Source organism: Hibiscus syriacus, unplaced genomic scaffold (assembly GCF_006381635.1).
Source record: "Hibiscus syriacus cultivar Baekdansim isolate YM2019G1 unplaced genomic scaffold, ASM638163v2 tig00109926_pilon, whole genome shotgun sequence".
NCBI lineage: Eukaryota > Viridiplantae > Streptophyta > Magnoliopsida > Malvales > Malvaceae > Hibiscus > Hibiscus syriacus.
The window spans coordinates 1,366,009-1,389,515 of NW_024062532.1; the positions used below are offsets into that span (position 1 = coordinate 1,366,009).

The 23,507-nt window shown below is 34.5% G+C and overlaps 1 protein-coding gene and 2 pseudogenes across 1 annotated transcript; 1 reads left to right on the forward strand and 2 right to left on the reverse strand.

Moving 5' to 3' along the window:
- Positions 1 to 4,588: 4,588 nt before the first annotated feature.
- LOC120210698 lies at positions 4,589 to 6,208 on the reverse strand (annotated as a pseudogene).
- A 681-nt stretch (positions 6,209 to 6,889) lies between these two features.
- LOC120210581 lies at positions 6,890 to 10,263 on the forward strand (annotated as a pseudogene).
- A 4,111-nt stretch (positions 10,264 to 14,374) lies between these two features.
- Positions 14,375 to 15,521, reverse strand: LOC120210699 (expansin-A10-like). The gene is made up of 4 exons (XM_039209398.1): positions 15,470 to 15,521; positions 15,251 to 15,381; positions 14,852 to 15,164; positions 14,375 to 14,732 (listed from the first exon to the last, which is right to left on the reverse strand). Coding segments are annotated over exons 1-4 (753 nt in total). The 5' UTR covers positions 15,472 to 15,521; the 3' UTR covers positions 14,375 to 14,425.
- Positions 15,522 to 23,507: the final 7,986 nt, after the last annotated feature.

Here is a 23,507-nt window from a genome sequence, read left to right on the forward strand (position 1 = left end):
GTGGCGCGCGGATGCGAGACGAGTAAGATCTCAAACCCATCACTTACCTACTACCCATGATGAGTATAACTTTTTACATCCACATCCGCCCACCACTCGCTAAACTTATACTATTGCCCATATTAAAATGAATAGAACGTAAAATTCATGAAATTATACACGTCTGTCATCCTTTTCCCAAGCATTGTGGGAGCCCATTCCCTCCTCTACGAGAAACCAACTCTTCCTGCATTATAATGTTGACCCCACGCTTTGCCTCTAAATACTTTATCCAACAATTTTGTTTCCTTGCTTTGTGATTCAATAAAAACCGTTAATTTATGGTGTGTTTTAATTTAAAAGGTTATCATCTTTATTATAAGATATTATATAGCTAGTAATACTGAAAATGTTACATTGCAGAAAGTTTTAATCTAAAATATTGTCTTGTTTATTCTAAAACGTTATCCAATTAATAATAATTTCAGTTACAACTTACAATCGAGAATGTTACATAATTTCTTAACGACAACTTTTTAAATTGTGACCAGTATAATTATGCAATTTATATGATTTGTTATGAAAAAAATAATATTTTAGATTTCAACCTAAAATGTTATTTAGTTTATTTTAAAAAAATTATGTACTTGATAACTTTTTTTTTCCGTTTATAACGGTTATGATATTTCCTAACCTTATATAAATATATTTTTTGAAATGGACGTTTTGTATGATATTATTGATCAAGTGTATACAAAACAAGACAAATGATAGAAGCCTCATTAAAAACCCTTCCTAGGCCTATATGAAGGAAAAAAGTACACTAAATCGATGTCGGAATAAGGAACAACAACATAGCTCGAAAACAATAAAATTTCATGCAGGGAATGAGCTTTAAACTCTTTGGAACTTGGTATGCATTTGCATATTTAATGATAAGTATCATTAAAAAAAATTGGCCATTCATCATCACGTGATGGATGATTTGGTTTGCTGAAGATATGAGGGTAAAATAAATCCCTGTTCACTACCAAATTGTCATACTATTGACGTAATGTAAAATTTCAGTGTTATCAATTTGAATAAACATGAATCATAATGACATCAATTAGCAAAGGCGTGGGACGTGAGGACGCAGAGGCAAAAGAACATGGGCAAACCGAAGCATCCTATGTTTAATGTTTAGACTCTTTCTTCGGCTTTTAGACAGACAGACAGATCTATGCAATGCTTCGTCTAAAGACGTGCAAATACGCAGAGAAAAGTGAGTGATAATAGCTTTGATTTTGGACCAAGATCATGTCCAAAAGCGTTGTTAGCTGCCACTGTTTTACTACATTATACCAATAGCAGTTGAAGACCTATACTTTGTCCTATTGGTTTTTACCTATACCAACTATGTCCTTTTCTTCGTAATCTATTGTTATTTTATGTTGTATCTCGCTTGAATTTTCCTCCTAAATCACATCTCCGACGTCTGGTTTGGGTAAGTGAATCTTTCGTATAAGATTTTCCTCCTAAATCAGATCCATGCAATGCTTCGTCTAAACACGGGCAAATACGCCGAGAAAAGTGAGTGATAATAGTTTGATTTTGGACCAAGATCATGTTTTGACCACTCTATGATGACATGGATCTTTTTATTAGTATTTTCATATGATGTGGCATATGATATTACCATTTTTACCATGTAGGATTTAAAATAAAAATAAGATCTTAATACATTAATTTCAATCTCTAATCTCTAATACATAAACTCTTAACCCTCAGCGACCACACCCCAAACCCTAATCTTCCACTATTGTCGATTGCACCCTCGAACCTCATCTTCATCGTTCTGACCCTCACCCTAAACACTATGTATTAAAGAGAGAGGAATACAACAAATTTGAAAAAAAAAGGTGGGTTCCCTTTTACTACACAACCAACTTATCATTGTCGCTAAGCTTTGTTGTTGCCTATCGTTGCTTTGATTATCATCGTTTGAATCTTGTGTCTGGGTTCTGATTGTCTAGGTATCAGATGGCCCGGATTGCTGCTTTGGTTGTGTTATTGTCATTGGTTTTTTATGTTGTGGTTTCTAGTTGATACGAGGATGGAGGGGATCATCGTGGTTGTGCATGTTGCGAGGAGGAATTAGGTTTTCGATAGTTCATCGTTAAAGAAAGATAATCGTCATTAGAGATGGTTTAGGTTTTAAGGATTACGAGGATCATCCGTTATTAGAGATGGTTTGGGGTTGTCGTTTTAGATTTATAAGTATGTAAGTGTTGAGGTTCTCAATGGTCGCGGTGCCTTTGAGCCATTATCCTTGGCGTAAACTGTGGCCACTGATAAACCTATATCATGGTGGTCACCGCGTGCTATTTAAGGCACAGTTCAAGTCTGTGTGATCAGAACCATAGTGGTCATTGTCTTCTACCTCAAATGTTCCGTGAACGGAGGGTGGGCGAAAAATAAGGGGTCAATGGACGGAGGGTGGACGGATAATAAGGGGTCAATGGACGAAATATGATCGGAAATGAAGGTGTATCTACTTTGGATAGTAAGGAAAGTTTAGGGCTTATGAATTCTTTTGATTTAGGGGTTGGATGGTTTTGGATGGTTGAACTAGGGTTTAAAATTTAGATTTTAGTGTTTTAAATTTAATTTTAAATCTTACATGATATTAGGATTTACCATATTTTTCTTTTTTTTCCTTAGCCGATGTTAGTCTCTTTTCTTCTTCATCTTTTTCCTTAGCTTTGGTGTTGATCACTGACCGTCGATATTCATTGTTTTTCCTTTGCTTTATTATAGTATGTCTTTATTTTTTCTTATTTTTTATATTTAATAATTCTACCTTTATGACACGTCTTCTTTTGCCTTTATGATATATTTTTCTCCGTCTTTATAGCATGTTTTCAATCATTTGACTATTATTTTTGTTTATTTTTTCTTTTGGAGTTGGATTTGACATTGTCAAAACTAATCAATATGACGCTTTATTTGTTATCATGATGATATTCTCTGTTTTGAACCCTCATATTGGATTTGAATAAACAATTTGCTTTCGTGGATAGTATTTCCATATCGCTCAATTCTAATTTTCGATTTGTCGATAATCTTTCAATAACTTTATTCCCTTTTGTGGTTTATTTTTTGATTCGGTCAAATCTGTTTGTATCTACCTTTTATCCAAGTTTATTCGGTTAACTTTTTTAACATTTTCCTTATATGGTTCTTGCTATCTTAAGAATATAATATATTTATTAAGTGTTTAGTTTACTATTGTGGTTGTAAACCATTGTTGTGATTTGAATATTTTAATAATATCCTTTTAAGAAATATTTTATCATTCAAGTCTAAAATGATGATGAATTTTAAAGTTGTGTACAGAAACTAGCTGAAAATATGCAAGAAATGTCATGGCAATGTCTTATGCATAACAACAAAAATATGTCCCTAAAGTTTGACTAAATAATCACTTTCACCCCTATTCTTTTTATTTCTTTTTTTTAAAGCATTTCGTCCCCCCCAACGTTTTATCTTGAGATAAAAAGCCCCTCCATGAATGGAAATCGTTGGTCAACAAACTATCAATGCTTCAAAATAGGGGCTTTTTTCCCTAAAAGAAAATGTTGGGGGGCCAAAATGCTTTAAAAAAAAGAAAAAGGGCCAGAATGACTATTTAGTCAAACACGGGTGACATTTTCAGACATTATGGCATGTCTTATGTCAAGTAATAGGCATTGCACCAAGGTCCATAGAGCTCGGCAACACTCTATCTAGGATGCACAATCAACATTAGCCAGAAAGAGCCAAGAAAAATCAAAAGCTCCCAAGGCAGTAGGTGAGAGAAATGTGGATAGAAAGTGGAAGGCATTACAAGCTATACATAAAAATCTATTGATTTTCAATATATTTTCAGGTTTAACTCAACTCTCTCCTTATCCTTTTTCTCGATGCACAATAAATATTTCGATACCATCGGCGATTTACAAGAATATGACTACACTATTTTTAGTGAATATGAAAAAGGGCCAAGAGAAGTACAACTAAACTGTGTGCTTTGATCTTCTACAGGAGGGTAACAACCACCGGAACATCCTGATTTTGTTATTTCCGATTCAAACATGTTCCGGGTGACACCGGAAAATAATTACCAGCACTTTCAATCAATTTCAGCCTATTGATAAACTGTCTTTTTTAGCTATATTACTTCTTGTAATCCCTTAAAGTCCAAGCATCATCTTACTGGCATTCTAGCATTCCAGCAGGCTAAAATCCCCAAGTTGATAAGTTAAAGCATAAACCACCTTACCACGAATATACTCGATGGTGATGCTAGATTAAAACCTTGTGAACTTGAAAGATTCGAGGCACACATAATTGCATTCGCACCAAACTCCAAGTGGAAAGCAGCACAATGGTATGAACCAGAATTCCCTAGCATTCTAGCAATGATAAAACGAAGCTAATAAATAAAAGCAGAGACTAAACAACTAGCCATACTTCTCCCGTCGAATTAATGAGCTGCTACTTACAAAGTATTTATTCCTAAATTAATCAAGGGGAATAGTAATTCAAAGAAATATATCTGAGGCAACTTGACTGCTGGGCAAACAACAAAAAGCATCTCATTCCGTTATATTCTAAAGTGGAGAGCCAGGGAGTGCAAAACGACTAATCAAACGCAACGAAATATCTACATTACAAATGGTACCAAAATCGAAATAGCAAGCAAGATGGTCTCGTGTATATTACTAGTAATCAATCTAGTGCTAAATTTATCAACATTCTAGGTCACAAGTGTGATGACCTAGTACATTAGGCTGATCAAACTCCCAGTGCGACAGACAGTGTACCGAAACACAAGTAAACAGAGTTCATCGGCAAATGACTGAAATGTCATCACAGTATTGCCTCCTCTCTGCAGACAAAAGCCTTAAAACATGAGCCTCGTAGAATCCCATTACAATGTTCCAACTCACAGGGAGACATGTTATCCACGATATATCGATTCATGGCGGAATGTAAAACCACCTAACCTCTACCATGCGAACATAAACAATCGAGTTAAAATGCCTCTGATAAAAGCATATAAATCTTAGTATACCATATCTCAAACAATAAAACATTTTACTTTTTTCATTCTACAAAACTAAAATAAAAGGAGGAACTATTTTTCTCATGCAATCAATATTTAACTTGCACATGGCTGCTTAAGATTGAAATCTCTTATATGACAAACACACATTCTTCAATGGCCTAGTAATTATCAGCAATTTCCCAAATTTCACCATCAAATTAAGAACAGAGAACAAAATTCGAAATAAACGTGAAAAGGGAACTTACAAGGACAAGAGGCTATGTCTTTTGAACTCTTTGCAATCGCATCTCAATTAATCTGGCATTGAATTCTCCATCACTAACCCTTAGCATCTTTGACAATGGCAATTTAAACCCATGTTCCACTAAAGCTCTATGCCTCGGCTTAATCTTTTTCTCTAAACTAAACGAAAAATACTGAGGGAACCTCTTTAATTCCTCCAAGTCGCATTCCATTTCCCCCAAGAAAAACTCAACTTTAGGCCTCATATTATTCTCCACACTCAGAGTCAACAACCCCGGAGACCTCGCCGCCATCCGGTTCACCTCCGGCTCGTCAAAACCCAGAGACCGAAGGAAGTTGAGTTTGGGTTTCAGGGGTTTTCCACGTTGGAAACTAAAAGAAGGGTGGTGTGGAATTGACAACGAGTCCGAGGGAAGTGAGGAAGCGGAGAGCGGGGCGGAGTTGGTGGAGACGGATGAGACCAAAAGGCGAGGGCAACGAGTTAGGGAGAGAGGGAGGTGAGGGAAAGGGAGAGGGACTTCGTGGAGGAGGAAGTTAATCGGAGGGAGAGGGTCGGAGGTGAGGAGGAGAGGGCACATGTCGAGGATACGGCCGATGGAAGGGCGGGAGAGGCCGACGGAGGAGAGGGAGTGCTCAACGGAGAGGAGGGAGGAAAGCGGGGTGGAACGGAGGGAAGGGTTTAAGTGGAGAGCTTTGTGGGGATTGATGTTTAAAGATTGGAGGTAGAGGAGCTTTTGGCGGAAGAGAAGACCGCCGTCTTTGGCTACCGGTGGGGCGGTGGGCGGATATTTAAGGAAGGGCTGAGGATAAGGGAGTTGGAGTCTGCAAGTTTGCATATTCCAGTTTGACGTTGGATGAAGGGAAGTACAGTTTAGGATTTATTTAATTTTTTTATTTACTTTTGCATTTTATTGACAAATTTAGGGATAATTTGTAAATAAGAAAAACAGGAAATTTAAATGAGAAAAAAATATTTAGGGATTTAGAATATGTTTTATAATATATGTTGAAATTCTTTTTAGATATTGACATTTTATTAAAGTTTTGCCGCTCACCCGGTCGTGTAAACCCAATACTACTTCTCTGCTCTCTCCCCCCCCCCCCAACCACACACACACACTCTTTCTCTACGTTCTCTCTCTTTGTCTCATATTCTCTCTCTCCCCCTCTGGTTCTCTCTTCCATGGCTGAATAATCAACCCAATCACCCCCACTTTTATGACGTTTTGCATCATGTACTTTCAACTCGTCGTTTGATTTTTTCTTCATTTGGGTATGCCCTTTCCTTTCTTTCTTGCAAATTTATGAACCCAATAGCACAAAAGCAAATAAAAAGATGATCATTACATGAATCTTAAAGTGGGTTTCTTTTTCTGGGTTCATTTCATTGTATGAATCTTAAAGTGGGTTTCTTTTTCTGGGTTCATTTAGTTTGATCATACTTTTTTCAGCTTCTACACTGATATGATGACTAGTGATCACAAAGTTTTTTTAAAGGCACAAAGGAAGTGTTTTTATTGTGGTCATGGCATAAATTTCATTAATTGAAGCATATTCCATGGGACTCCAACACTCAATTATGAGATTTTGAAAATGCGGGATGGGAAGGGTTAAGCTAAAGATAAAGAAGTTAGAGAACCCAAATGGTCGTCAGGCGACCAATGGCAAAAGGAAGCATGGCATCATGAAAAAGGCTAATGAGCTATCTATCCTATGTGATGTAGAAATTGTCCTCCTTATGTTCTCCCCAACTAACAAGCCTTCCTTATGCGTTGTGAAGCGCAGGTAACCCTTCCATTATCACCCTTTTCTTCTTCATGTACTTAGCTTTGAACAGGATAGGTAGGTAGGTAGGTAGGTGTTGGCTTATACTTTATAATGTTGATAATTTCACCTCAACTATCGGCATTGTCAAAAGGGGTAGGCTCTGGTTTTACTATTTTCTCTTAGGAGCAATACTTAGGAAGTGATTAAATATTTGTTATTGTTCTTGAGGAAATGTTCACATACAAAAAATAAGGTAGTTGCTATAACTTGGCTTTGCCTTTGAGAGACGCATGATAGTTACAGAATATGCAAAGGCGTGTGCAGTATATTATAAGATAGTGAAGTAGACGATGCAACTCCCGACGTGTTACAAATGTGGAGGAATTTCAGAGTTTCCTTAAGATTTTCTCGAGCACCACTGATAAACTTTTCATATATATAAGGCTAACATTTATGACAGGCACATTCATTTATTTTATTCTACTGTGTGAACTCGGCAGCATTGAGGAGATCATTGAAAAGTTCGCTCAACTCACTCCACAGGAACGGGCTAAAAGGTGTGGTTTGCATTTTCTGAGTCAACAATCACATTATTTATCTTTCGTTCTCAACAGTTCAATGCTGTACTTATTGAAATGAAATTTACTGGCATTCTCATTCCTATTTTTACTGGAACAGGAAATTGGAAAGCCTTGAAGTAAGTCGTTTCCTAGACTCACTCTCTTTTAGAATGTTACGATTGTTGTTTGCTTTTTATCATTTTCTTGTGTGCACGAAACATCGTCATTCTTATCAATTACATAGTTTCTTTTCTCTATGAGAGTCTAGGCACTGAAAAAAACATTCAAGAAGTTGGACCATGATGTAAATATTCATGAATATTTGGGTACAAGGTGCACATTGATCTTCTTCTTCTCGGCACAATGTCTCCTAGTATAGTTCATTCATCTACTTCAATTCTACAATATATTTCTAATAGTATTATGACTTCTTCTTTTCCCTTTTTCCCCAGCACACAAACAATAGAGGTATGTATGGATGTGTCTTGTTACCTTAATGGATAATGATAATTCAAAATACCGAGGCCATGTTAATATTCATTCCCGACATTCTTTTTGATATCTCTGTGATTTCTGTGTGCAGGACCTGACTAACCAAGCAAGATTAATACAGACTCGACTTTCTGAAGTACACGGGAGACTAAGGTGAGATGCGGAGTTTAGTCTTTTGTGTTATTATTATCCGGTAAATATGCTATCTGTCGACTTTTGCTATTGGCTTCTCAGCTATTGGACTAACTTTGACAAGATCAACAATGTAGAACAACTGGGGCAAAATGGAAGATTCACTCAAGGAATCCCTAAATCAACAATCCCATAAGGTATGCCATGTTCCTGTGTTGTTAGATTTTTCATATAAAATGATAAGGGTGCCCTCCCAAGGGGCATATGTGGAAGTTGCTAAAAAATAGCAATTTGCTGTGTAATGTGAACTGACGAGTGCCACTGGAAACTACATGAAGTTGTGATCCTCTCTCTGAAAGATTAAATAATGAGTGCCAAATATGTTCGTACACTAGAGACACTTATCTACCTTCTTTTGGCAGGAAAATTTTGGAAAGCAGCAGCAGCTTCTTTCGTTAGAATGCACAAGTCAGGTAAGAATGTGTGATACGCTCGGAATATTTTTACTGCTTTATATATTTGCGTTTAGTTCACGGAATGTAAGATTACCAGTGGGAATGTGAGATTATCAGGGAATAAGATTACTGGAAATGTTATATTTTGTGTTTGGTTGGCTTAGCAGGAATGTAAGATTACCGTGTTTGGTTAAAGGAATAAAAGATTATTAGAATGTATATTTGAGAATGTATATTTGACCAAATTGTCTTTATTATATATTTGTTTTTTTTTTACAAGGAATATAATTTTTTTTTACAAGGAATATAATTTTTTTTTACAAAATTGAAAATATAAAAAGGTTTAATGAAAGGGTAAAATTTTATTTTAACCCTTGAACTTCATATAAAATTTTAATTATAGATTTTTTTTGTAAATCTAAAATAGTTTAAGGATAAATTTGTAATTCAACCCTCGTAGAATTTTTATTATTCAATGACAGAAGAAGGATATTTTTGAAGAAAAAAATTAAGAGCATTTTAGTCCAAAACACCGGTAATCCAACAATACTTAAGGAAAGGGAGATAATGACATTCCCGATAATATACCCCAAAAAATCTATTATTAGTAATCTTACATTACCGGGAATAGGATTCCCGAGCTAATCAAACGGGAGAATGTGGATTCCATTCCCCCATACAAACACCCCAAAGTCACAAGACTATGGTATCTTATCTCTTGCAGTTCCAAAATGAAATGTAGGTACCCTATAGAATGGGCATTGAACAGCTCCTCCAAAATCTTGCATGGATGCCTAATCATGACAGTAGACATATGGCCTTGTCAGATGACCTGAATTTGATTTCCCACAGGTGAGTAGGTTTTCTAGAAATATTTTGTAAAACACGAGATGAAGATGTTGGTATATAATGTAGATCACAAGTGGCATGGCAGATTATTATCAGTTTCTACTTATTTTGTTTTGTTAATGGAAATGACCTTTGACAATGAATTATGGTACTAGAGATGTGGAGGGCTCTGCAAGCTCCTCCTTTGGAAGTTATTCGGGTTACTTTGGGACTGGAAAAAGTTCCGAGCTATCAAGATCTGGACAAGAGAACAGCGTCCTGAATGATTTGAGTGGAAACAGATCGTTGCGGCTGCAACTGGGTGGACAATGCACCTTCTTCTCGTACAATCTTAATATACTGAATGATGCCAAGTTCCCTCCCGTGGCAGAGATGAATTTTCATGAAACTCCTCCAGATTATCATGTTAATGGTGTTGTACAAGGTCCCGGAACTCGATACGATACTACCCCAGGTAGTTGGGCTTCCACGTCTGGCCCCTGTGCCGTTACCATGTTTGATGAGCCATTGTATTCCCGAGTAAGCCTTTCCCCATTTACTCCCACTATCCTTTCGAATTTTGATTCTCGAGCACGTTTGCATGTCACCCCACTACTTCATACATGCAGCAGCTTCAACATCATTGAGCAATCCAGGGGCTTATACATGGCTTTTAAGAAGCATGGACACACTATACGGATATGATACAACACGGACACATCAATTTGACCCTTTTATAAAAAGGAAAAAGGGTTCAGTAATTCCAGTGTGCAATTTGGATTGAGCTGAGCTTTCAGTGTAATCAAATTCAATGTCCTGTTTTGACCCCACAAATCTAAGGTGTATCACACTGGATGTAAAAGTATTGGGAGGATAATTGGGCGTTAAGTTAATTCACGTGGCTGACTCCTCATGATATCAGCTCTTCGGCACTGTTACTGTCACCGTTGCCTACAAAATTTCTAATAAATTAAGTTATAATTACTTAACATTTAGACTCATCATCTGTTGTTAAAAAATTGATGATAGTTTGGGTTAGATGTTAACATGTTGATTGTGATATGATAAAATTTGATTTTAAAATCTTAAACAACTATTATATTTTAGTCAATAGGTTGATGTTCACTCATAGGGCTGTAAATGAGACGAGACAGATCGCGAGCTATTCGAGATCGATTCGATCAAGGCTCGATAAATATTCGGATCAAATGGACTAGACTCGAGCTCGACTCGAGTTATTAACGAGCTGAAACGAGCTACTCGATATTCGACTCGAAAAGCTCGTGAGCAGTTCGAAAATATAATATATTAAGATTTTATTTAAAAAAAATAAATTAATAATAATATTAATATTTATGTATTGATTTTTTTAAAAAATATACAGTAAGATTTCATGTATTTATGGTTCATGTTCGAGTTTGAGTTTGAGGTTTTAATCGAGTTAAGTTTAAGATTTTTTTTTCATTTCGAGCCTTTTCGAGCTGCTCACGAGCTTCAGTTCAGGATTTCGAGTTCGAGTCGAGCTTGAAAATTTTAAGCTCGCGAGTTTTCGAGTCGAATCGAGCTCCATTTCAGAATTTTCGAGTCGAGTCGAGCTCAGCAATACTCGAGCTCGACTCGGCTCGTTTACACCCCTATTCACTCATATTGTCATCAATTTTTAACAAAAAATGATGAGTTTAGAATATATGTGAAGACACTAAATTTCGTCATTCAAACGTCATTATATTATATAATATAGATTTATATTATAAATTATATTATATATCCATTTATATCTAATACATTTATTTACATTTTTTCTTTTCAGGCCCAATTGGTGCCCGAATACAACAACAAGCCTACACCAGCCCAAACCCACGCACGCAACCCAGCTGGAGCTAGGGTTTCCAGAAACCCTAGCAGCTTCCCTCTTTAGCGCCGCAATCCTTGCCTCACGAGTCCTCGCCACCCACGTTTCCCTCATCCGGTTTTCTCAGCGCCGTGAATTCCTCAACCTCACCAACGTCACGCATGAAGTAATAACAAATCACAACAGAAGACAACAAGAATTAGGATTCTAGTTAAAATAGGATTCTAAGTGTAGTTTTTTTATTATAAATAAACATGTAATTCTCACGATAGGGGGAGAGATTTTTTCACACGAAATAGATACAAAATCCTAGCAAAAATTCGCAGTAAATATTAGAGTGAAAACAGAGGAATTCTCGCAAAGTTTTCGGAAGGAAAAGGTAAAAGTTTGTACCTTTATCGCTTTAGATGCTTGCATGCATGGTCTCTTCGTCATTTTGGTTCGAATAGAACCCAAAAGAAGCGTTTTCAGTCGATGAACAAGGGGCGTTTTCAGGATCTACTTCCTTAGATCTAGCCCCCGAGGCTTGATTTTTTGAAAAACTGTCTGGATCTTTGAAACGAGGATGTGAAAAGCTACTGGAAAATAAAAAAATTTCGTGATTTTGCCGCCGATGAACGGCGGCCGTCGCCGTTCAACGGCGCCGGCGAGGCGGCTTGCGGCGGCTGATGGTCGGTTTCTGGAAACTCACGGCCTCTGTTCTTGGAAGCTCAAGAACATTACAGAGAAAATGGGAAAGCGGATGGCTCTGGCTTTTGAAATGGACCAAATGAAAGTTTTTAGTTTTTTTAGCATACGTACCCGCGTGTTTCAAATAAAATAGGGTAAACTACCCTTTTGGTCCCTCGTATCTTTTAAAGTGTTATTTCACCCCCCCAAATTGAAATTAATCCTTAATATTTCCTTTTGATTTCGACCCTCAATTGAGATTTTCTTTCAATTTAGTCATTTTTCTGATTTTTAATTCTTTTTATATATTTTATAGTATTATTAGTTTTTTATCTAGTATTTTATTTTTTACATATATGTGTCATTAGTACCTTATTATTTATTTTATTAATTTATTATTTATACGCATGTATATATTTTATTTATTCCTTAATTCACAAGTTATACTTTATATAAATATATATATATATATGGTTTTTTTATCTTCTTTCCCTCGTCTTATTTTACCTTTTTTTTATTTCTTGTTATTTAATTTATTTATTTTTGTCGTATTTTATTTATTTACATTTGTTCCTTTATTTACCTATTCCTCATTTGTCTGTATTCTTCATTTCAGTTTTGCTATCTCAATGTTAGTCATGTTGTTTGATTTTTGTCCTTATTTTATATGTTGGTAGTTATTATTTATTTATTCTTTATTTTAGTTTCTTTATTTTCCATTTATTTTCGTCACATTTGTTTTTCTAAAGCTTTTCCTTGATTCTATAAGAGTACATTTTCAAAAAATAGTTGAAGGTAAGTTTTGGATCGTTATTTTACATTTCAATTTAAATTTACAATTTTCTTAATTAAAGACAACTGAAAATTACGTAGTACCGAAAGGGCAGTTCAAGGGTGTTAACCCTTCCTTGATTGTAACCGACTCTCGAATCCGACACATTTTTGGAAAGACACAGATCAGGTAAGAAATAAGGTATCCGATCAACCCGTTTGACTTTCAAATAAATGATCGGTGGCGACTCCTAATTCATTTTCCTAAGTCGAAGTCCAATTCCGGACCCAACCGAAAGACGGTTGCGACAATATGAATAGTTAAATGATCATTTTGTAATTTGTAATAATTGAAAGACTCAAAAAAACTATATTTTATAGCCATGAGACTATTTTAACAGTGCCTTATAATAAATGGATCATTCGAGTACTTCACCTTTGTATACACATACATGCTTGCTTCAAAGTCGAAGGGTTTTAGTTTTTCGAATTTTAAACTTTTAATTTTTTTTCAAACAAATATTTTGTTTAAATATATATTTATCTTTTATTAAAATTTGATTACAAACGATAATATATGTTTGAGATACTCAATCATTTGATAATAAACACTCAAATACCTTTAAAAATAATAATAATCCCTCTTATCACTCAATAAATTATTTATATTTGTTCTCTGTGCCTATAAATATACCTAAAATAAAAACTCAATGAATACGTGAAGTTGAAGTGAAATGTTTAATATTAATAAGCAATTATTAATTTGAGATTATTTATTATACATAATTTTAAAATTTATCCCATGGAATGAATGGAAAAGTATACGTACTATTTTCTTTTTGTAGTTACCAAATTTAAAAGACATTATTAATACGCAGTTACCTTATTTTATAAAATATATTTTACCCCAAAGAAGTGCTTTTAAAATATATTATATTAAGTTACCTCAGTAGTTAGAAAAATAGTTGTTATTTTTAGAGATTTTAGATTGAGTACTAAAGATTGTAAGGTACTTGAACGTTCGTTCTTATTAAGAGTCTTTAAAACAGATAATATCCTTTATAAGCCCACTAGATTAATAAAATATATATATATATATATGTAACAATTGCACGAACCAAGTGATTTCGTGCACGAATCAAAGAGTAAAGATGAACATGGAAACATATTAATAGTAAATCAGCATTACGAGTGGTAAATGCAATTTTTACAAATTACTCTCCTACATATATGAGATCTAATTGAGCAATTTACCTACTAGGTTAATCATACTAGTGTGGCTGGTGGTAAAAGTCCACATCCTCCAAGAAAAATGACCCTTACAATACTTGTAAAAAAGGTATCTTAGATTATCCCAAAAAAAAAAAAAAGTATCTTACCTTAATTAAGACACCTACCCCACAATAAAACTAAAAACCCAAAATGGTAAAAAGGCTATTTTAAAATAAGCCCTTTCACAATTCTGACCCCCAAGAGTCCCATTATAGGGCTCTATAGATATTAGTATGCTAGCCAGGTATACTAGAAATCAAGCTAGTTAAATACTACTTTGTATATATGTGGTATTTTGATCAAGCGAGCTCCTCTAGCGGAATTGGGCACCGGTGAAGGTCTGCCCGAAGGACCAACCGGCTGGGGCAACGTTGTAGGACACCACGGTACGGCCATCACTGGTGGTAACCTTAAATGAGAGGCTTTGGCCGTTGAGGTAGCTGTTGCTTTGCCAGTTCTGGCCCCAGTTCCGAGACATGGACTGCCAACCGGTCCTGAAGCCCTTGATGGCCACGGCGTGTACATCACCAGCACCGCCGACGTTGGTGATGAGGACTAGGTTGAAGTAGGAGTGGCCATTGATTGTGAACCTGATTCCTCCCTTTCTTCTACATGCAACCCTATAAATTTCAAAAGCCCAACAAAAAGTTACCAACTGATGTTACGAAGCAGTTAAAAAAATGTAAAAACAAAGGCATTTACCGGAGGAAAGGGTAAAAAAGATGAGATTTTGGCATACCTTCTATAAGCAACGGGCACAATCCCAGCCCTGTATTGAGCAATGTGTTGGAAAACAGGCTGAGAAAGGTCAAAGTGATGCAGGGGAGGGTTGCACCAGCCTCCTGCATTATTCGGCAAAGCACTGTTGGGAGGGCAGAAATTGGTGGCCGTGACCAAAATGGAGCCCGGCAGGCACCACTTGCCGTCATTAACGCACTTAATCTCATAGCACGACCCACAGCTCAGCCCATTGTTGAACAGAGCCGTGCTCAGAGCCGCAGTATTCGTCCCATAGCCCTGGCTATAGAGGTTCCCATAACCACAAGCTCCACCTGCAATACCCAAAACCCAAAACAATTAATCAAACAAAAACAAGCCCACCCATTGTGAAAGAGTTGCTTCATTTAGTGCCCCATACCCATCGTCCCCGAAGCATCACTCCCACCATAGAAGGTTACATGTGCATTACTCCAACCACCACCATACCCATCAACACCACACGCCATTGCAAGAAAACCCAACCAAAAGACCTTAGCAAAAGCCATTTCCCTGCAAAGAAAACAAGTTAAAAACCCTTTTCAAACAAAAAAAAACATAACCTCCATGGTAACATTCATGAGAAGGATAAGAAGATTACATGAAGAAGGAAGCTGAGATGAATGTGAAGAAATGGGGAGAGGGTGAGGGGGATTTATAGAAAGGGTTAGCTAGAAGGGCACCGTTAGAAGCTTACAACTACAACTAACTACCACTTTTTGGGCATGGGGGACCAGACCCAAATTGCCCAAATTGTCCAAATTGTTTTTTTTATCACTACATACAAAGGATGGAGTATGTGTATGCGGAGGCACATGGGGGGAGCTGTTTTGGTGTGTTGAAAGTAGAAACCGCGTGGTTTTGTTGCTTTTTGAGTAGGAAATTGCCTTAAAAATGTAAGTGGGGGCATTGCTATTTTTACCCTACTGCTTACTTACTTCATAGTAAACATCCCCCAGTTTGCTCTTCTCTTCGTTCTTTTGAATCTATTTAGTGGTTTCCTGAATTAAAAAAAAGGTAAAGTACATAAATGGTCCCTGACTATAGGATATAACTTTATTAAATTCCTCAACTATTAAAGGTTACAAAATGGTCACCTGACTATTCATTATATTCTAAACGTGTCCTTTTATGTTAAAAAATTGATGGTATTATGACCTAAACGTTAACTTACTGGCTATAATATGATAAAATATGATTCTAGAATCTTAAACGACTATCATATCTCAATTATCATATTAACGTCCAGCTTAGACAACCGTACATTTTTAATTGAAAATGATGATTTTGGAACATAATGAATAATCGGGTGATATTTTTGTAACTTTTAATAGTCGAGGGACTTAATAAAATGACGTTCTATAGTCAAAAGACCATTTTGTAACTTTTAATAGTCGATGAGCTCAATAAAAAATATTCTATAGTCGAGGGACCATTTGTATACTTTACTCTAAAAAAATAATACAGTCGTCCTTAGAAATTTTAAACTCAAACAATTACATTTGTAAGGTGTGTATGTATTATCGGTGATTAAAAAATATTTCAAACAAACACATGAAGCTTTCTTTCTGCTTTCAACAATGGCGGTATTGATGGTACTGATTATTAATGCTTCATTTGAAAATTGGATCTTTATTCCAATGATATTCCATCGGTCCATTAATTCTTTAATTTATCAATGACAAAATCCTCAAAGTTAATTTTTAAAATTTGATGGAAAAATCAAAACTTTTAAAATTGAGGGATCAAGATAAAAATTGAGTAACTAGAAAAAAAGGTGTTTTAAGAAAAAAATTTAGGCAAAAAGATAAGGGTCCATGTATTTTTGAAAAACAAATTAATGTGATTAACATGACGATGCTGATATTTTTTTCAATGTGATTTTTCAACTCAAAATAAACTTAATATGATCTTTTGTCCAATTTTTTTTCGTCATTGACCGTTACGATGCTGATATGGCAATCCATGATGATAGATTAACATGACGAATGACATGGCAGATTGACTAAATTGATAACTCGAATACGCAGGGGCGGAACTTAGGGGGGCCAAGGGGAGCCTTATGTATGTTGTATGCTTAGTACCGATGATACATTATCATCGTATCTGATCTATTGATCGATTAATCCGGACCGAGTATTGCAAAGTCAATGGTGACCCTCCCAACTTAATTTGCTCCGTTTGCAATTCCAAGATTTTAAACTCTTAATTTTACTTAAAGGATCTAGTGTCTCATCCCACTAAACTATATAAATGAGTTGTATGTTGCACATCATTAAATAATGCCGATGTATGCATTTATCAATTATTATTTATCGTAACCAAAATATAATTATGTACAATTTATCGATATACGCTGAAATAACACTTACCTTGTATGTCGTATTGGGTTGGATTTGTGAAGTAGAAAAATTATGAATAACACTAAGATCTATAACTCACCTCTTAATATTTTTTTCTTTTAGATTTTTAACGATTAGGATCGTTCTGGTACTTGGAGAATCATTTAACGATGTTTTATTTTTATAAAATATGATTATTTACTAATTATATTTATATCATATTTCCTTATCAAATTTGAAACTTATTATATATTTGGACTTCTGAAAAATTTACTTATATGAGACTTGTTTTACATTTTGGAATGTATTATAAAGACATGTTTTTTTTATTAATTTTTATAAACTTATCAGTTTATGGTTATTCATATTATAATCTACTTTGATAGTTATAATCTACTGTAAAACTTTTATATTGATAGACAAATTTAATTTATTTTAAAATTGATACAAGTTAGAACACCAAGAATGTCAAGAATGCGAACATTCGATATCAAATGGTTAAGAGTTATCTTTCAACATATATTGTCATGTTTATTCGATTGATCAATTAATTCGGAATGGGATACAATATAGGTAAGGGCGACACTACCAACCTAATTTTACTCTATTCACAATAGTCATGATTAAAATCTTTGATCTTGCTTAAGGGATCTAATATCTCATCCCACTGAACCAACTGATTGTTGGTATCTAATCGTATCTTGTTGTAACTCTAAATCTCAATTAACCTTTGTCATCTTTCGGCTTTTCTTTTTGACCTTTAGGGGGCGTTTGGTTCAGGGTATCTCACATTACCGGGGGAATGGAAAGTCATTCCCCCGTTTGCTTAGCAAACATTCTCAGCCTCATGTAATAAGTTGTTTCCATCAGTGATATTTTAGGGGTATATTACCAGGAATGTGAGTACTCATTCCCTTATGTATTATTACATTCCCGACATTTTGGACTAAAATGCCCTTAATTTTGTTTTCCAAAAATATCATTCTTCTGTCGTTGAATAAAAAAAATTCTACGAAGGTTATGTATAACTATGTTTCGATATAACAAATTAAGACAAAATGTTTTTAGACTTGAATTGAATTTATTCAAAGTTTTTCAAAAAGTTTCAAAAATAATTTAAAGTCCATTAAATTCATATTTGAGCAAAAATATTAATAGGTACCGATACCCCTATGAATTGGTACCGATACCCCTATGAATTGGTACCGATACTCCTATGAATGCTCAAACATCGAATGCAAAAAGGGTACAGATACCATGCAAGGGTATCTATACCATATTGCAAAGTAGTATCGATACCCCTTAGGCAGTATCAATACTACAAGTCTCCAACGGCTAGTAACAGCTAGTTAAATTTGAATTTAACAAATGTAGTATGATACCCCTTAGAGGGGTACCAATACCCCTGTTCTGGACAACCTATTTTTGCAGAAAAATAATCCCCCAACTACTTCAAAACATCCACAACGGCTCTAAAACATCCCCAACGACTATATATGACTTCAAACTCATTTCAAGCTATAAAAACAAGCTCATGACACTTGAAGAAAAGTGAGAACACATATCCAAACATTCAAATATAAGAGAAGAAGTTTTTCATTCTTATTTTCATTTTCTCTTGCAAATATTGTTCTAGTGAGCTTAATTCTTATAAACATATATTGTCGTGTACTTACACCAAATTAATAAATTGATTTAAGTGAAATAAAATTTTAAATAAATTAAATCCAATGAATTTTTTCAAATCACATAAAAGATTTAAATAATTTTAATTTAAGATCTAACATATCACGTTTATTCGATTGATCAATTAATTCGGAATGGGAGTATTGTAGAGGTAAGGGCGACACTACCAAACATATTTTATTCTATTCGCAATAGTCATGATTCAAATATTTGATTTTGGTTAAAGAATCTAATGTCTCATCCTATTGAATCAACTGATTATTGGTATCTAATCGTATCTTGTTGTAACTCTAAATCTCAATTAACCTTTGTCATCCTTTGGCTTTGCTTTTTGACCTTTAAAACGCAATACTCAAATTAAAGCAGTAAAGAGTGCCATTAAGAAAAAAAAAACAAATATATATAAAAAATAAATTAGCGTCATTCTTTTCTTGGTAAAATATACAAATGATCCCCAAACTATAGATTACTATTTTATTAAATCCTTTAACTATTAAAAGTTATAAAATGATCCTTTGACTATAGAATGTTGTTTTGTTGAATCTCTCGACTATTAAAAGTTACAAAATAGTCACCCAACTATTTATTATGTTCTAAACTCATTATTTTCAATTGAAAAAATGACAATATTTTGGGCTGAACGTTAACATGTTGACTGTGATACGATCTCAAATGACTATCATATCTCAGTCACCATATTACGTCTAGTTCAGACAACCGCCAATTTTTTAACAGAATATAATAAATAGTTGAGTGACCATTTTATAACTTTTAATAGTCGAATGACTTAACAAAACAATATTTTATAATCATACAATCATTTTGTACCTTTTAATAGTTAAGAGATAATTGAGGTATCATTTGAATACTTTACACTTTTTTAAGGTAAATTTGTGTTATTCTTGGTGCTGTCATTTTCACTCCATTGATTGGGGTTTTTTTCCCCGACAAGAGAACAAGGTTTTAGAATTATTTATGGTGGAAAAGTTAAGAAAAAGGTAAAGCTGTAATGAAACAGACAAGAAAGCACCACTCCCCGCTATCTGAAGCCTTGTGTCAAGAGATTTTTCATGGAGCTTGAACATGGTAACCGGATTGGTTAGCGAACCGGTCATGTTATCGGTTTATTAGTTTAATCAGTTAAATCGGTTTGATTCGTTAGAAGAACCGGACGACGTCATAATTATTTAAAAAATTAAATAAAAATATCAAAAATATTTAATAAAAATAATTTTTTATAGAGAAAATAACTTCAGTGACCAAAAATCTCAGATAATATACGATTTTGACCAACTTTTTTTGGATTTGCGAAAATGACCAACAAAATCGCAATGCGATCTCTAATTCGCATTGCGATTTCCACTATCGCAAATTCGCGTTGCATTTCGCGTTGCGATTTCCATTTCGCGTTGCGATAGTTGAAAATCGCGTTGGGATTTTCCATTTCGCGTTGCGATAGTCTGCAATGTCGTTGCGATTTTCCAAATTCGTTGCGATAGTCTACAGTTGTTGTTGCGAAAGTCTACAGTTGTCGTTGCGATTTTCCAAATTCGTTGCGATAGTTAAAAAAAAAAAGATTTTGTTTCTTAAGAATTTTCTCTAAAAAGATAGTATCCGCGCGGACGTGTCGAAGACACGTATTACCATTACCATTACCATTACCACGACCACGACCACGACCACGACCACGACCACGACCACGACCCGACCCGAGACGGACGGCGGCGGCGGCGCGCGAGAGTCCCCCTTGTTCTCTATCACTCAACAAGGAAGTGGGAAAGCCAAACCTTAAATACCATTCTCAATAGTGTTTCCAATACTATGTGGGATTTGAGCATTACCAACACTTGTTCCCAATACTATGTGGGATTGAGCCTTAAATAGTGATATTATTTTTGAATGTTTTGCTTAAAATTGCAATAATCGCGATTGATTGTAGATTGACTTTTAATTATGACATATTTAATCGTATAATACTAATGCAATTGGTTGCTGATTCAGTTGTTTTAAGGTGCATGATTGTTAATTGTTTCCTGAATAATCATATTGTATTGGAAACAAGTGTTGGTAATGCTCAATCCCACATAGTATTGGAAACACTATTGAGAATGGTATTTAAGGCTTGGCTTTCCCACTTCCTTGTTGAGTGATAGAGAACAAGGGGGACTCTCGCGCGCCGCCGCCGCCCGTCTCGTCTCGGGTCGTGGTCGTGGTCGTGGTCGTGGTCGTGGTCGTGGTAATACGTGTCTTCGACACGTCCGCGCGGATACTATCTTTTTAGAGAAAATTCTTAAGAAACAAAATCTTTTTTTAACTATCGCAACGAATTTGGAAAATCGCAACGAATTTGGAAAATCGCAACGAATTTGGAAAATCGCAACGACAACTGTAGACTATCGCAACGTGAACTGGAAAATCGCAATGCGATTTTCGTAACGAATTTGGAAAATCGCAACGACAACTGTAGACTATCGCAACCAATTTGGAAAATCGCAACGACAACTGTAGACTATCGCAACGCAAACTGGAAAATCGCAACGCGATTTTCAATTATCGCAACGCGAAATGCAACGCGAATTTGCGATAGTGGAGATCGCAATGCGAATTACAGATCGCATTGTGATTTTGTTGGTCATTTTCGCAAATCCAAAAAAAGTTGATCAAAATCGTATATTATCTGGAATTTTTGGTCACTGAGGTTATTTTCTCTTTTTTATATCACAAGTCATATTCAAAGCAAGTCATAACATATATAAATTAAAAACCATAAAATTAAGTGAAACAAAATGATTCAAATTAACTACAACATAATATTTAAGGTAAACCATATTAAATAATAAATATAATTATATAACTATAATTAAAAAATAAATTTAGGGCTTAAGAAAAAGGTAAAGCTGTAATGAAACAGACAAGAAAGCACCACTCCCCGCTATCTGAAGCCTTGTGCCAAGAGATTTTTCATGGAGTTTGAATATGGTAACCGGATCGGTTAGCGAACAGGTCATGCTATCGGTTTACTGGTTTAACTGGTTGAATCGGTTTGATCCGTCAGAAGAACCGGACGACGTCATAATTATTTAAAAAATTAAATAAAAATATCAAAAATATTTAATAAAAAATAATTTTTTATATCACAAGTCATATTCAAAGCAAGTCATAACATATATAAATTAAAAACCATAAAATCAAGTGAAACAAAATGATTCAAATTAACTACAACATAATATTTAAGGTAAAACATATTAAATAATAAATATAATTATATAACTATAATTAAAAAATAAATTTGGGGCTAAAAAATCATAACAAAATGATATTGTTTGGTTTATTATTTTTTTTAAAACAATCCCACATGGCTAAGAAACATAGAAGAGCATCCCAAAAGTCTAAAGAGTAAAAATATGATAACAAAACAATCACACATTGCTAAAAAATATAGAAGATCATCACAACTAACTTCTATAAATAATAGATGTAATTTGACATTCAAAATCATGGAGCCTTTTGGTGAGCATTGAGTAAACTATTCTTCCACTTCAATCAAGCTCGAATTTTAGGCTTCAATTGAGCTTCTAATTTTTTTTAGTTCATGCCTTTTTGAGTTCAAGTTTCAATATTATATTTCAAGTTCGAGTTGAATTTGATAATTTTTAACTTGTGAGTTTGAGTGGAGTTGAGCTTACTTTTAAAGTTTTCAAGTTTGAGTCGAGCTCAGCAATACTCGAGTTCGACTTGGCTCGTTTAACAAACGACGTTTGGTTTAATTTTTTAAAAAAAAACAAAATTTCCGATTTTTTCCGGTTTTCAGTCGGTCTGGTTCGAGCGGTTCAGCGGTTCTGGCCGGTTCACTAGTAGCGGTTCAACCGGTTTAGATTGAACCGGACTAGACAATTGTTCTCGATTGAACCGGCCGATCCGGTCCGATTTTCAAAACAATGAGCTTGAAGCTCAATCTCCCAAACCCAAAATTATTAAGGGTGAACAACACGGATGATCTCTAATATTTATATTTTGTCTATTTTTTATAATTGATTTTAAAAAACATAAGGTATAATCGTTTTCGTTTTTATTTAATTAAGACGTTGTTACTCTAAGTTAATTATCGTTAACAACAGTTAAATATTTTGATATAATTACATATTTAGTACTTATTATTTACATATTCTCTCAATTTAATCATATTTTTAATAAATTAAAATAAATTTAATCATTCAATCGAATGATATCACATGTCATGTCACATGTCACTATTCGGTTGGAGGGCTAATTTTATTTTAATTTAATATAGTTATTTTTCACCAATTAAATAGTGACATGTGTCACACTTTGATTGAAAGAAAGCAAAGGAAAGCAAATTGGGGTAAAATAGATTCAAACCTTAATCGCTTAAGAAATTAAACACGTTTCCAATCATCAAGTCAAGATCATTGCTTGGTCTAAAGTAGACAACATGGTGTATATATTTTGTATCTTAGTGTATAAATACTTAAATTCATAATATTTCATATATATTAATTTAAAAAATACTTTTAGATTAACTTATTAAATATATTTTCTTATTAACTTAATTTAAAAATATTTTATTTTTATTTTCATTTAATAATCTAT